At 44.2% G+C, this 14,146-nt stretch overlaps 2 protein-coding genes across 2 annotated transcripts; both read left to right on the plus strand.

The window, feature by feature from the left end:
* The first annotated feature begins 1,909 nt into the window (after nt 1-1,909).
* gpr45 (G protein-coupled receptor 45) lies at nt 1,910-9,287 on the plus strand. Its single transcript, XM_014174383.2, has 2 exons — nt 1,910-2,419; nt 6,250-9,287. Exon 2 carries the CDS (start codon nt 6,377-6,379, stop codon nt 7,565-7,567), a length of 1,191 nt encoding a protein of 396 aa, XP_014029858.1. The 5' UTR covers nt 1,910-2,419; nt 6,250-6,376; the 3' UTR covers nt 7,568-9,287.
* Nucleotides 9,100-13,133, plus strand: cssa25h2orf49 (chromosome ssa25 C2orf49 homolog). Its single transcript, XM_014174387.2, has 4 exons — nt 9,100-9,287; nt 10,025-10,188; nt 10,855-11,161; nt 11,771-13,133. The coding sequence occupies exons 1-4, from the start codon at nt 9,159-9,161 to the stop codon at nt 11,816-11,818; spliced, it is 648 nt and encodes a 215-aa protein (XP_014029862.2). The 5' UTR covers nt 9,100-9,158; the 3' UTR covers nt 11,819-13,133.
* Nucleotides 13,134-14,146: the final 1,013 nt, after the last annotated feature.

The following is a 14,146-nucleotide window of genomic DNA, read 5'->3' on the forward strand; positions in this document are numbered from 1 at the left end:
TAAATATGAATCTTTTTTTAGATTAAAAATGTACTTCTCCCTGAGAATTGTATGTTTTGAACAATGTGTTTTCTATTTTTCGGTGTATTGTTTACTGACTGCTTGAGAGTGTATATCATTTTGATCACTTTGTTTATGATTTGAGAGCAGTGTTTGATTTTGAACACAGGTAAAACTGTTTTGAGGCGAATGTTTTATTTTGCGAGAGGAGTCAGAGGTTATGTAAATAGTGCTTGAAGATGAGGTTTTGTGTTTAATGTTTTCAGGAAATGGAGCAAGGTTTCAGAAATTGTGTTTTAGCAATTGAGAAAAACTGTAATTGAATTTAATGAGAGAGAGTCAGAGAGCGAGAGTATCTATTCTTTTGAAACCTTTGTGAGTGTAATGTTGACTTCATTTCTGAGTGTTTATTTCCCTTTTGTTTATTATCTATTTCACTTGCTTTGGCAATGTAAACACGTTTCCTTTGCCAATAAACTATTTGAATGAGAGAGAGAGAGAGAGAGAGAGAGAGAGAGAGAGAGAGAGAGAGAGAGAGAGAGAGAGAGAGAGAGAGAGAGAGAGAGAGAGAGAGAGAGAGAGAGAGAGAGAGAGAGAGAGAGAGAGAGAGAGAGAGAGAGAGAGAGAGAACTAGCTGACATCACTGTGTCAGGTCAGGAGCATGTAAACAGAGTAACACTATATTGTCATTCAGAAATACTATAGATCTGTGGTATGTCATCTAAGTATCTACATCTCTCAACTACATCTCAAGACGATATACTGTAGATTTCTCCATGAACAGGGAGATGGTGATATAACTACTTTTATAAAAAACACATAATGGGATGCCTACTGTATTTGCATTTATTATGGATCTCCATTAGCTGTTGCCAAGGCAGCAGCTACTCTTCCTGGGGTCCAAACAAGATGAAGGCAGTTACATCACACAAATAAAACAGTGCATCATACAACACCTTGTTACACGACTACTCTGCCACGACATATCTACAATACAAAATTACTGTCTGAGGAGCAGTTGCAATATGAACATTTGGAGTGTGTGTGTGTGTGTGTGTGTGTGTGTGTGTGTGTGTGTGTGTGTGTGTGTGTGTGTGTGTGTGTGTGTGTGTGTGTGTGTGCATATTTGCAAATGGGAGTGTATCCCCCCTGACCTGTGAGAGGCTCCGGAGTGAATGTGCAAATATAGTAAACACTACGACAATGCTGCCATCTACTGGAAGTAACACCGTTTTGCTGCATGTCAATGACATTATTATCGTTACAGTTCTCTCCTCTCTGTCTGTCTGTCTGAGTATCCCACAGTATGAATGTATGAGTGTGTGTGTGTGTGTGTGTGTGTGTGTGTGTGTGTGTGTGTGTGTGTGTGTGTGTGTGTGTGTGTGTGTGTGTGTGTGTGTGTGTGTGTGTTGGTTCTTCTATCCTTGTGGGGACCTAAAATCCCCAAAAGGATTGTAAGAAAAGGAAAATTCTCCCTCGTGGGGACTTTTCCCACATCCGCATGAGGACAAAGGCTATTTTAAGTTTAGGGTTACAATTAAGGTTAGGGTTAGAATTAGGGTTAGGGTAAGAGGTTAGTGGTTAAGTTTAGGGTTAGGATTAGGAGTTAGGTTCACGGGTTAAGGTTAGGGTGAGGGAAAATAGGATTTTGGTCCACACGAAGGTAGAAGAACATAACATGTGTGTGTGTGTGTGTGTGACACAGGCAGGGTACTAATCTCCATACATATGGCTGAAATAGACATTAACATGTTGTACACATGGTAGCCTAAGTAGGTAAACATGTCTAAAGAACAGGCTATTATTGACGTCATGTAGGCTAGGCCATTGTGCTACTGAATACATTGAATATATTGTAGAGGTGATGGTTAAGATGTGTTTAGGCCCAATTGAGTTGCTTATCCATACAGACAGTGGCCTATATCTTTTGACTTTTGACTAGGTAGAGCTAGAACATTGTGGGAAGATCAGTTTCATTCTCACTTTATTCAGTCTCAGATGGTTCGCAAATGAGGGTTATTTAATGATACAGGCAGTGCCCTTTGGAATTACTTGCGTTATTGTCGGCATGTATCGATTTCGTCTTCCATATGTTTTTTCAATATATGGTGTGCTTCCTAAATAAATTAAGAATTCTAATCGACATTCGTCTTAAAATCAACACTTTTAAAACAGCGGACCTGTCCGCGCCTTGCGCGTCAGCAGGCGACTGCACAGCACATGTTTTGATTCCCGATTGCGAAAAGCAAAGCAAAGTGGTTTGGTTGGGGTGGATCCTGGATGGAAGGAGGCGATGGAATGTGTGTGTGCCGTGGACAGTGCGTCTTCCTATAGGTCTTGTAATGATACCTGGATTAGGACAACTGGACAAGCCACCCGAGACTCAACATCAACGGCATTGTGAGTCGCATGATCAAAGGTAGGCTGTTTGATCCGTCATTTTGCACCATTTCTCGATTATAATTATGGCGCTCGAAACAATGCGCATTGTGCTACTCTACTTGCCGAGAATGGAGAAAAATGTGATAATTGTGTAGACTATATTTTTCCTAAATGTATGACAAAACAGTCTCGTTACATTACACAATTCAGTCGAATTAGACAATTGACAAAACGCAATCCTTAATCAGCTATAAAGGTATTCAGAATTAATGAGGGAGAAAAAAATCGGTGGGCATATGATAGCGTGGTGTATGAAACGTCGATCAGAATGCATTTTACCAGGCCTGCATGAATTAATATGGCTATGGGGAGGTGAACAGACAATAGCCTAGGCATTTCGTTCAAGTCTGACTCGGTTCTTACAATGTCTGACTGGATATACTGTCTTCTAATGGACATTGATGTTCTCAGTTGACCCTATCAGCGAGACGTTTTCACAACACAAAGGATGCAACAAACGGTTCCATGTATCAATAATGAGATTTCTGGTGACTCAAACACATACTAATTCTCCATAAACACATACACTGCTACTCTCAAATCAATGCAGGTCTGTGTATCCCAACAACCATATATTGACCTGATGAAGAAGAGGGCTATTCTCACACTATTGCCTGAATTGTAGTCTGCATTCTCATTGGATAGAGTGCATTGAAGTGGTCTAAGTACACCAAACAGTATTCTGTTATCTCATTGGATAGAGTGAATCAATGTGAGTATCCTCCACCAATCAGTGGATGTATAAAAACACAGCCATAGATTTACTACACATTGATTGTGTAGCTGGTACTGAGATGCTCACATTCAGACTGTTGATGTAGTTTATTTGGATCCCCATCAGCTGTTGCATAAGCCGTAGCTATTCTTCCTGGGGTCCTGGAAGGAGTGCAGGCTAGCAGCATATAGAGCAAAAGCCTGATCTGTAACATCTTTTTTTATTTTATTTATTTCACCTTTATTTAACCAGGTAAGCTAGTTGAGAACAAGTTCTCATTTACAACTGCGACCTGGCCAAGATAAAGCAAAGCAGTGCGACAAATTCAACACAGAGTTACACATGGGATAAACAAACTTACAGTCAATAACACAACAGAAAAACCTATATACAGTGTGTGCAAATGTAGTAAGAATATGGAGGTAAGGCAATAAATAGGTCATAGTGGCGAAACTAATTACAATTTAACATTAACACAGGATCATAGGAAATAACAACAAAACAACAAGTGTTTTATTGAATCTGGTTGAAGTCAATGTAGGTGTTAACATGAGAAACATGAGAGAGAGCCAGACTAGGTGACAACAACACAACACACCTGTGGCCAGGTAATAATGACACATACCACCGTCATCCAGCCAATCAGTCCGTCATCCAGCCAATCAGTCCGTCATCCAGCCAATCAGTCCGTCATCCAGCCAATCAGTCCGTCATCCAGCCAATCAGTCCGTCATCCAGCCAATCAGTCAGTCAGTCAGTCAGTCAGTCAGCCAGTCAATCAGCCAGTCAGCCAGCCAGCCAGCCAGCCAGCATGTCTGTCAGTCAGCCAGCCAATCAGTCAGCCAGCCAATCAGTTAGCCAGTCAGCCAGCCAGTCAGTTAGTCAGCCAGCCAGCCAGCCAGCCAGTCATTCAGTCAGTCAATCAGCCAGTTAGTCAGCCAGCCAGCCAGTCAGTCAGTCAGTCAGCCAGTGGCCTTGTCATCTCTGTGTTACATCCTCCTGGTCATAAGCCTACTCTGTGCCAATCCAGGCCCTGTGTTGAGTACACTGGTACAAATGAACTGCACATATCAAGAGTTCAACTGTCCTTTAAATCCATCCATCATTCCTTCCTCCCTGCCTTGAAGTAATCACTGATCTAACACAAGTGGATTGATGAAAGCAAACTTTCCATTAGAAACTTTACACCTATCCATGCACTTTATATCAGTGATTACTCAAAGGAAGGAAGGAAGTATCCCTCACTGGGCACATCAATTCAATATCTATTCCACATTGGTTCAACGTAATGTCATTGAAATGATGTGGAAATAACGTTGATTCAACCAGTGTGTGCCCAGTGGGATGCATTAGAGCTTGACGTCCTGGTTTATGTCACTTTAATACAGGACCTGTTCATTGTGGAGTGAACTTGTAAAATCTAATTAATTTTACTCTATATAGAATTTCTGCTCTGTATGTGATTGTTGATTGTTGTAACACAGGGCACTATTGAAAAAGAGACCCTGGTCTCAATTTGGATTCCCTGTATAAATAAAGGTTAAATAAAAATAAATAAATACAAAAATCTAAAGTAGCACCTTTCCATCTCTGAACAGATAAAGAGCTCTGGAGGAGCACAATCAACTGTCTCTCTCTCATCCCCTCGCTCTCTCTCTCCGTCTTTCCCTCTCTCTTTCATCTGTCTGTAACATTGCCTCATTTATTCTCTCCATCGGGACTATGTGCGTGCACAGAAGTGGGTGAATTTCATCCAATGAGAGATGGAGGGATGGGGAAATGGGGGAGGTAGCTATATTTCTTCCGAACAGGCTCTTCTCGTTCCTATCTCATGTATTTATACCAGAGTTATTTTACTCCAACACTGGAGGAAATGGACTAGTTAGTGAGTGTGGAAGTGCCGGTTTGATATCTGGGTCGCAACAGCCCCACTCACAGACAGACAATGTAATGTCACAGACATTTGCAGAGAGATGGGGATGGGGGGAAGTGGGGGTTGCGTTGTTACCATGGATGTGATGACCTGGTTGCCTCAGCAACGATCAGTAACACTTTTGACGCAAGGTCTTGTATATGAATCCACAGCAGGGATCATTAATCTAGAATTTTCCTTTGTAAAGCTTGAGGCAGAAATATCAATTTTCAAAAGCTTAAAGCACAAAAGCACCCACACACACTACCTCCATATTGATTGGTTGATGAGAGCCATAATGTTGAGACAGTCGTCCTCTTCCAGGTCGTCACCTGCCTTTCAGAGCTGTATAGCTGGGGGAAGCACTGTGTTGAGAAGGGCTCATTTACAGGGTTAAAGGAACCACTAGGTGCATCATGATGGTGCTTAAAGCCACAGTATTCCCCATCCCTCCACCCCACCCCCGGAGCGAGAGAAGGGGTTGCAACCATGGCAACAGCTGTGTCCTGTGAGTGAGCTATTCACTTTCATCTGGATTACATTCTGTAGTGGAGCTGCCCCAGCGGATTAGATTTTATTTTGCCTCGCGAACAAGGTCTGTGTGTGTGATGCAGCGCTTCCCAAACTCGGTCCTGCCCCCCGCTCATAAAACGGGTGACTGCCTGGGTGTGGAAGTGCGCTGCCCAACCTCTTTGTGTTATATAACAGTCTATAAGCGTAAGAGGCACAGGCAAGTCATTCCCCCTCCACTCCTCCACTAAATCGGATCCATCTCTCCTCTGATTCTAATTCACACTGAACAGATAATAACCAGAGCATAGACCCCAGTGTCTGTGACACGCTGATGAGCCATACACTCGCTCCCAGCCAAACACTAGCTTCCCTCCTGTTTGTGTGGGCTTCCCCGGTGTAGAAAACAACAACAACTCTAACGCTACAAGTGTGGACTTCAGTTACTTGTCCACAGCCCGTAGTACTACTAGTAATTCACATGGATAAAACACCATAACGAACGTTGGCCGCAGTAGATTACCTTCTGGATGTCGATGATCAGTGGATATGCAATCCATCTGTCCAGTCTGTTTTTGTTCTTAAGGAACTATGTTGCACTCAAAAGTTTCTAGGATGCAGGTTTTGTTCCAACATGTATTTGACATGTAAAATGTTGCTTCTGTTTCAGGTCTGGCCATGAATGAGGAGACCAGGATGTGTGACTGACCAAGGAAGCTTTGACAACACAACTTTAGACTAAAGAAAAATGATGTGTATCCAGGGTGAAACTGACTGTTAGCCTGATAACCATCACTATGGCGTTTTGCAATGGCAGCCTGCTGGCTAGGTGTGCCCCCCTGATGGAGCTGGAAGAAGAGGAAGGGGTGGTGATTTCACCGCCGCCGCCTCCACCGCCAGGGGTTGGGACTACTAGTCCCCTCATGCCTGTCACCCTGCGTGTGACGCTGGCCGCTATCATGATCTTCATGATCGCCATCGGTTTCCTGGGCAACGCCATCGTGTGTCTGATCGTCTACCAGAAGCCCGCCATGCGTTCTGCCATCAACCTGCTCCTCGCTACGCTGGCATTCTCTGACATCATGCTCTCGCTGCTCTGCATGCCCTTCACCGCCGTCACCGTGGCTACCGCCGACTGGCGCTTCGGGGGCGGGTTCTGCCGTGCTTCCGTCATGCTCTATTGGCTCTTTGTCCTGGAGGGTGTGTCCATCCTCCTCATCATCAGCGTAGACCGTTTCCTTATCATCGTTCAGCGGCAGGACAAGCTGACGCCACACCGTGCCAAGCTGCTCATCGGCGCTTCCTGGGCGCTGTCCCTCTGCGTGGCGCTCCCGTCCGTGATCGGCTGGCGGGCGGGTGCGGCGGGTGTGACGGGCATTGGGGGGGCCTGGGCGCCACAGTGCGTGCTGGGCTACAGTGAGTCGCTGGCCGACCGCTGCTACACGGTGCTGCTGACGGTGGCGGTGTTCTTTGTGCCGTTCGGCATCATGCTCTACTCCTACCTGTGCATCCTCAACACGGTGCGCCGCAACGCCCTGCGCATCCACAACCACACCTCCGACCAGGCCAGCCTCCCAGTCCTCAACCAGGTCAGCAAGCTGGGCCTGACTGGCCTGCAACGTCCCCCGCAGGTCAATGTGGACATGAGCTTCAAGACGCGGGCCTTCACCACCATCCTCATCCTCTTCATCGGCTTCTCTGTGTGCTGGCTGCCCCACACAGTGGTCAGTTTGCTGGCCGTGTTCAGCCGGAGGTTCTACTTCAGCCCTGCCTTCTATCCGGTCAGTGTGGGGGCTCTGTGGCTCAGCTATCTGAAGACAGTGTTTAACCCAGTCATCTACTGCTGGAGGATCAGGAAGTTCCGGGAGGCGTGTCTGGAGTTCATGCCCAAGAGCTGCAGGCTGTGTCCCAGGGTGCCGGGCCGGAGCCACAGGAGGGTGAGACCCAGTAACATCTACGTGTGCAGTGAGACCCAGTCAGCTGTGTGACAGTAACATCTACGTGTGCAGTGAGACCCAGTCAGCTGTGTGACAGTAACATCTACGTGTGCAGTGAGACCCAGTCAGCTGTGTGGAACTAACAGTCACTCTGAGGACACGCCATGCAGCCGTGGAAAGCAGTGGTCACCAACTCTGGTCTTGAAGCTACAGGGTTCTCCACTGGTGTAAAGGACCTACTATACTCTCTATACGATTTGTTAAGACATCAACATTTCAGCAGTATAGACGGCTTGCTGCTGAAACGTTGCTGTCTTTTAACAAATGATTTGCATTGGCGCTTTAGTGGTGAGGACAGTACATTCTTGTGTTTTGTCTAAAGTGCTGTGGACACTGGACAGCCATGAACAGAGGCACTCAAAAGTCTTTGTGTGACTGTCTTTATTTCCCTTCTCCTAAAAAAAGACCTGAAGAGAAATGATGTACAACTGGGAACAGTGTTTTCTATTTAACCGTTTCCATGGTGTTTGTATAATTGTCTGAGTACTATTGGTGATCGTTTACCCAGATGGTTGTTGTATATGTTTAATTATACTGTATGTAAATGAAAACGTTGGATAAAATTGTAAAGAAATGTTGATCAGTATAAAAAAGTGTTTCTGTGAATGAATAATTGATTAATTGAATGAACTAACAATCCAATTGACAGGTGTGTTGACGTCATCAACTATGCATATGTAGGCAATAGACTGAGTAGAAATGAAAGATAACAAATCATGTTAAACACAGTTATAACCGTTGTAAGTTGTCTACATACACTGTAATAGGCTAGCATTGTACCTTAAACCTAATACTGGAACTAAAATATATGTTGGGCATGCTGCTTGACAAAGGTAGAACATGTTGTCGAAAACAAACCACGTACAGCCGTCCCCTGCCTCTACAATGTCAATACAATGACTGTGTTGCTGGGATACTAAAGACCTCTATTGATTGTCGGTTGCGGAGTGCATTTATGTGTGTAAGACCCATATCTTCCACAGCAGAACACACAGTCTGTGCTGTAGGTAATGCATCTCCATATGTACCGTGGTTAAACAGTTTACTGAGAGAAGTTCAAATCTAGGGCACACCATGTCAACTCATACACTTTGCGTAAGGTGTGATTATCTCAATTCTACTGCTTCAATGAGCGAAGAAAGATGTGTACTATGTACACATCATGTAGTAGATGTACACATCGATGCCCAGTTAGAAATGACCTTTAGACACAGATCTAGCATGTTTGCCTTACCCAATCTCATAATAACCTTATGCAAGACCTAAATATATCACCAAAAAAGGCTTTAGATCTAAGGGACAGGCAAAGGTTGCTTCCTTTTCTCAGCACACTGAGCTGCAAGAACTGACAGAGAAAACATCCCTACAGATCCTTTTTATGCAACATGAAAATAAAGTATCTACATTAAGTGTATCAATGGCTTACTTCAAGTGAATGATACATAGACATAAGGAGAGGAAGCCATTATAATTGATTGAGACGTAGCCCATTTGAGCGCTACTTTGATGATGTATCTGATTGATGGGACAGCTGAACTACGTCACAACCAGACGTAGAGGATGCTGGGGCGAGAGGGCAAAGATGGCGCGCTCCACCAACATGGGACGTGAAGGGAAAGACACATCTCAGGGTAGAGGCGCTTCTAACGCAGATCTCTTACTACACCCCGAGCTCCTGTCTCAGGAGTTTATCCAGCTGGTTCTGAATGAGGTAAGAGACGAATCAGGGCTAAATTTGAACAAGGAGAGGGTTGACTTAGCGCTAGTCAGCTAGGTCCCAGCTAGCTAGCAAGTCAGCTAGCTAGCCACCGGTAGTTAACATCAGCCAGCTTGTATTGTAGCCAAAATGTTCCGCTGGTTTAGCTAGTTATTTGCACCCGCGTCAGAACACTAAAGAGGCCATGCAAACCCAGCATGTTGGAAATATCGTCAGAAAAATATTAAATCAGCTTAAAAATGCGTGGATCATGGTTTGTTTAGTCAGGTGTGTTTTAGTTGTTTTGCGCATGCGTCAGGTGAAATAAGGGAGTACCTGGGGTGTATTCACTATTATAAACTGGGTGTTTCGAGCCCTGACTGCTGACTGGCTGACAGCTGTGGTATATCAGACCATATACCACGGGGATGACAAAACATTTACTTTTACTGCTCTAATTATGTTGGTAACCAGTTTATAATAGTAATAAAGGTTTGTGGTGTATGGCCAATATACCACGGCTAAGGGCTTTATCCAGGCACTCTGCGTTGTGTATAAGAACAGCCCTTAGCTGTGGTATATTGACCATTTGCCACAAACCCCTGAGGTGCCTTATTGCTTAAGAGCACACTGTAGCAAAACGTTTGTTATTGAACAGTTAGCTAGGTCCTGCTCTGGCTCTAGTTCATATGTCAGCCGGTGGTTTTAATGAGGCTCTAGCTAACACGTGTTTTGGCCCCTGTCCTGGACAGAAAAAGATAACCAGTGGAGACGATGGGAGCCGCGACCAGCTCACGGCTCTCTACCTCCGGCACGTCATCCCCCTCCCGCAGAGAGCGCTGCCAAACAACCGCTGGGGAAAGAGGATGGCGCAGACTCGAGCGCGACAGAGCACAGCCAGTGGACAGTCTCGTAGGTGGGGAGAGGATATGTTTCTCTAAAACGTGAAATCACCAAGGTGTCTGGACCTATCTATAACATGCCATTTACATCAAAAATACATCCTTTAACTCTGTTACATTGACAATACAAAAATACCACTGAGTCAGACTTGAAATAAAGGTAAACTCAGCATTCGAACAAGGAGATTTGAAAACCATATATATTGAGATGAGCGTGTTGCAAGACTTTGCTCTCAGAGTATTTGTGCATGGGTGTGCTTCATGCTGCTACAACATGGTAGCTACTGGACAAACTCTTAGTTGTTGAGGAAATCAGCCTGATATTAAAGAATGTCTCTGAAGTTTGATGGCCACAGACACCAAACAAAAAAACATTCATTTCAAAGGTTAACAAACCATACAACTCTAGGCATGAGGACTATGCTTAGCAAAACCCCATTTACAGGTGGACCTGTGCAGATAGTTTAGTAACAGAGTAAATCTAATGGTGATGTTTGTTTTTTACTGTGTACATTGTTTAAAGTAGTCTTGTGCATAGAGTTGTAGGGTTTGTTAAACTTTGAAATCAATGTTTTTGGGGGGGGGTTTTGGCATACATTTTCAAGTGTAAAAATCTGAGTCACTGTGGAATTGCCTTACTCCTACTGTAGCCTCAGTCAGTGTCCTGTTTTGTCTTACAGCTTCAGTGATGACCACAACAGGAAGAGGCCTCTGATTGTGTTCGATGGCAGCTCCTCTAAAAGTGGCCCCGTCAGACTGAAAAAGCCAGAGGGTCAGACCTCGGGTTCTGGCGTGACAGATAGATTCAAGCCCCCTCCCTCCATGAACCTCTTCAGCCCCATACGCAAGCTGTCCAGCACCACCCCTAGCCCCTCGTCCTCCCACAGCCCAGGAGGCCCCCATAGGAGTCCCACTGGGAATAAGGGTCTGGGGAGCCCCCCTTCCTCCCCCAAGTCAGTTCATCTGAAACGGGAGGCAGACAGCTCGGTATGGAACCTCAGTATCTACTGGTCTATGCTAAATATTTTTCTAAAGATGATTTTCTGGTCACCAACCGTGGTCCTGGAGAGCTGCAGGATTTCGTTCCAACCAAAACAATGTATTCAGCTAATGGTATACTTAAGCAATAAGGCCCGACGAGGTGTTGTATATGGCCAAAATACCTTGGCTAAGGGCTGTTCTTATGCAAGATGCAATGCGGAGTGTCTGGATATTGGCCTAATACCACAAACCCCAGAGGTGCCTTATTGCTATTATAAACTGGTTATCAATGTAATTGGAGCAGTACAAATACATTTTTGTATACCCGTGGTATACAATCTGCTTTACCACTGCTTTCATCCAATCAGCATTTAGTGCTCGAACCACCCGGTTTATAAATAACATTATAATCAGGGCCCTGATGATTCAACTAAATCAATCAGGTTTTTTACAGTTGGACTGGACCAAATGCTTTCACATTCAGTAGCTCTCCAGAACCAGGGTTGGTGACTGCTTTCATGGGCTTTTTGACTGACTTGGAGAGGTTTGGGAATGTTGATGTTATTAGTGAAGCAGATGTGTGAATGTTGTCGGTGATTGTCTCTGTCTCCTCAGGGTGAACTGAAGGAAAAGAAAAAGATCCAGAAAGTGACCTGGCCCTGACCCTGGACCGTACTGAGAGACCCACCACTCCACTATAGAGCAGTGATGAGCCACCTCACACTGGGGCGTTCTCTGCCAGAGTCAGGACAATCACAGAACTACTCTCTGACCCTTTACCTGACCCTCAAGTGTCCTTACAGTGAGTGCTCTGCTCCTGGGACTTTACTGACTCTTACTGCAGACTTGACACCACAATATTTCTATGTTCATAAGTAGTTTGTGGAATAAGCAGTTTAACCCTCAATTCTGCTCTATGCATTATAATTCTGTGATGTGACCTACCTGAAATCCTCTTAGAATAGTTAGAGTTCAGCCTTCCAGTGCTGTTAGAGGTTGAGTTGAGGAGATTGATGGTGTTTAACTTGATAGGAAAACTTTGGGTCTACAATGCTAAGTTGTTATGCATCTTCATACGTCTGTGTGGCCGTACCATATCCGCAGTGGGGCATGACGGGTAAGGGATTTCTCCGGGTTTTGATACTGATTTAGATGGAATCCTCAGTAGGGGGAAACATTGTCACTGGCCGCCCCACCACAGTTATTGTTCCCGAGGTGAGGAGCATCTTCATTGCAGTACATATTGCGCTCTTCTGTCGCGTGTGCAATGATGTCGGGGGGGACAGTGTTTTGTTGTTTGCAGGAACTTCTTTGTTGCTGTTTCACCATTTAAGGATTCCAGCTTTATTGTATTGGTACTGTGACACTTGCATTTGTAATGGGATGTTTAGCTCGTGTGCCTTGCCTTGAGTGGGGGTGCATTTGAAGTGAACCACTAGATGGTGCCAGAGACTCAGTCCTGCTTGATTTGCAAGTGCCTGAGAAAGGCTTTACTCCTGGTCTAGGATCAGATTAGCCAACCATGAATCCTACTCTTAACCATTAAGGCATCAAAGCATACCTGACCCAGGACCTGCAGTTAGGGGCAACTTGTACTAACGCAATGGCATTGTTCAGCTTTTCCCCAAATGTATTTAGCTGCCACTACATTCCTATAATGTAGATGTATAGAGGGAGTGCCCATCCACTGCCCCTTGTTGGACCCCATCCTCTAACTCTGCCACCGCAGCTAAAAAAAATCCTAGAGGAAACACTTAACTTCATGTCACTTCCTTAGTCATAGAAGGTGTACAGCAGTTGGTGTATTTTTATACTTCTTTATTTGGACTTCACACTGACTTCCTGTCAGAGCCCTTGGAAAATGACTGATAAGAGACATGTCTTAATAGGCATGGCTCATGGTTACCAAGCATTTGCACCAGTGTCAGTCAAATGTATACGTGTTGGGGGTGATAATAAACAGAGCTTAAAAACCAAACTGTCATTATTTACACCATGGTTAATAATGTTTTTTTTTCTTTTAGTTGTAGCTTTTGTTTTATTCCCATCTGAATAACATTACAAACGTTGCAGCAGTGTAAATGCCCGGTAAACCTGTTTCTTTGAGTTAGTTCACATTTTCGCAACTTTGGGACTTATGCTCCCTCATACACACCAGCATATAGCCTTTAAAATCTTAAAGGTATTTGGCACCCAAATTACACAATGACTGCAATAATTGTGTAGTTCAGGTGAAATATTCCTTTAAATACATAAACTCAATATATTAATCTTTAATTATGACAGCCGACATTCATGCGTAAAACCTCAAACTATGTGATGTATCAAGCCAGGGCATGCAGAAAGCAATATTTTCTGTTGCACTCCAAAAAACATTGTAATGTATATTTTTGAACTCATATAGTGTATGATTAGTAGCCTAATAACGGGTGTGTTCCTCTGCCCAGGCGTTGCTGATGCATGCAAGATCTTGCAACGCCCGGATAGGTATTTTACGTATTAGCTAACCACATGATGTTAAGGCAATCTGATGCCGGACTGCCCAGTCGATGACGTGGCACCCAATCATTTGTTGATGCATGCGACGTCTGAGAAGGGGAACGCGACCAGTATCTTGTGTTCACATGTCATATATATATACACAGTTGAAGTCGGAAGTTTACATACACTTAGGTTGGAGTCATTAGAACTTGTTTTTCAACCACTCCACAAATTTCTTGTTAACAAACTATAGTTTTGGCAAGTCGGTTACGACATCTACGTTGTGCATGACAAGTAATTTTTCCAACAATTGTTTAGACAGTTTATTTCACTTACAATTCACTGTATCACAATTCCAGTGGGTCAGAAATGTACATACATTAAGTTGACTGTGCCTTTAAACACCTTGGAAAATTCCAGAAAATGATGTCATGGCTTTAGAAGCTTATGATAGGCTAATTGACATCATTCGAGTCAATTGGAGGTGTACCTGTGGATGTATTTCAAGGC

Source organism: Salmo salar, chromosome ssa25 (genome assembly GCF_905237065.1).
Source record: "Salmo salar chromosome ssa25, Ssal_v3.1, whole genome shotgun sequence".
NCBI lineage: Eukaryota > Metazoa > Chordata > Actinopteri > Salmoniformes > Salmonidae > Salmo > Salmo salar.